Raw genomic sequence first — 1,226 nt, 5'->3', positions numbered from 1 at the left:
TGAGTTGGGTAATGTTCTGTCTCTTGATCTGAACACAAGAGTGATTGGTTTGTGAAAATTCACTTAGCTGTATGTATGATTTGCAATTATAGGTATGCACTTTATATTTCAATAAAAGGCAATTAAAAGGCACACAACTAAATTTCTATTTGAGAATGAAAAGCTCTTCTGAAGGATACTTAGTTGCCCCACTTTCTACTCACATTCCCCTCCTAAGAGAGGTGAAGATCTGGGTTGTTAGGATAGAAGCAATGTCAAATCTTTGAGTGATGCAGAACTGACACGTTGACACAGTTAACAGTCTCATAGTTTTTTGTTTTGTTTTTCAGAATTCAGGGTGTATCAGTTTTGTTTTTCAGCGATTCATTCAAGCCAAAGGAGTTCCTGTTTAGTCTTACATGAGACTGGATTATTTTCTAAATCCAATCTAGTCCTCTCTGGACAATCTTGTTATCTGGCATTTACTCTCTTCCCCTTGGCTGATATTCTCCAACGTAAATTTTTCTGCATTGAATTATTCTAAAGAATTTCCTTTCTCCGCTTTTACAATACCTGCAGGAATTGGTGAAGATTTACATTCCGTCTTCAGAATACATCATCACAGATTTGTTCCCAATTGGATTTTTTTGTTAGAACTGACTGAAGCCTATTCACTTAATTTGAGAACTGACATCTTTATACTTTTTCTTCTTTTCATTCAGAACCATGGTAAACATCTCCATTATTTCAAGTCTAATTTTATTCCACTCGGATATGATTCGCTACGGTTCTGTAGTTTCCTTCACACAGATTCTACATATTTCTTTTTAGTGTTAGTCCTACCTGCTTCACAGGTGTTTTTTTTTAATTGTTGTTGTTGCGATCGTTGCTATTGTGAATGGAACCTTTTTTTTTTTTTTTCTCCATTCAAAAATGAACCCGCAGAGCGATAGGATCTCTACCACCGTTTTCAGCGATGAGACTCTATGGTTCTACGGGAACCTTCTATTCGCCCCGACATTATCCTAACCGGAAGAAAGATGGCAACCGAGAGTCGCTGAGGACTGGGCCGCTCTATCTCGCCTTTGTTCTCCGATCTGTGGCCACTGCGCAGGCGTAGTCGCGCTCGTACGGTCCCCCAACCTTCCCGGTCGCGGGCCCAGCTCGGTAGCGCCGGCGCACTGGCGCGCTCCGTTTACACGCTCCGGGGCCTGTAGGCGCCGCGAGTTCCGGCTGTCGCCGCCGCC

At 42.1% G+C, this 1,226-nt stretch overlaps 1 protein-coding gene across 1 annotated transcript in view; it reads left to right on the top strand.

Moving 5' to 3' along the window:
• Positions 1–955: 955 nt before the first annotated feature.
• The window catches only part of YLPM1 (YLP motif containing 1), a 66,141-nt gene continuing 65,870 nt past the window's right edge, over positions 956–1,226 (top strand). Inside the window, 1 exon segment of the mRNA XM_010855846.1 lies at positions 956–1,093. Within this exon segment, the coding sequence (XP_010854148.1) occupies positions 956–1,093 (138 nt within the window).

This window comes from Bison bison, unplaced genomic scaffold (genome assembly GCF_000754665.1).
Source record: "Bison bison bison isolate TAMUID 2011002044 unplaced genomic scaffold, Bison_UMD1.0 scf7180017864368, whole genome shotgun sequence".
Classification (NCBI taxonomy): Eukaryota; Metazoa; Chordata; class Mammalia; order Artiodactyla; family Bovidae; genus Bison; species Bison bison.
This window is presented reverse-complemented; position numbering and strand designations above follow the sequence as displayed.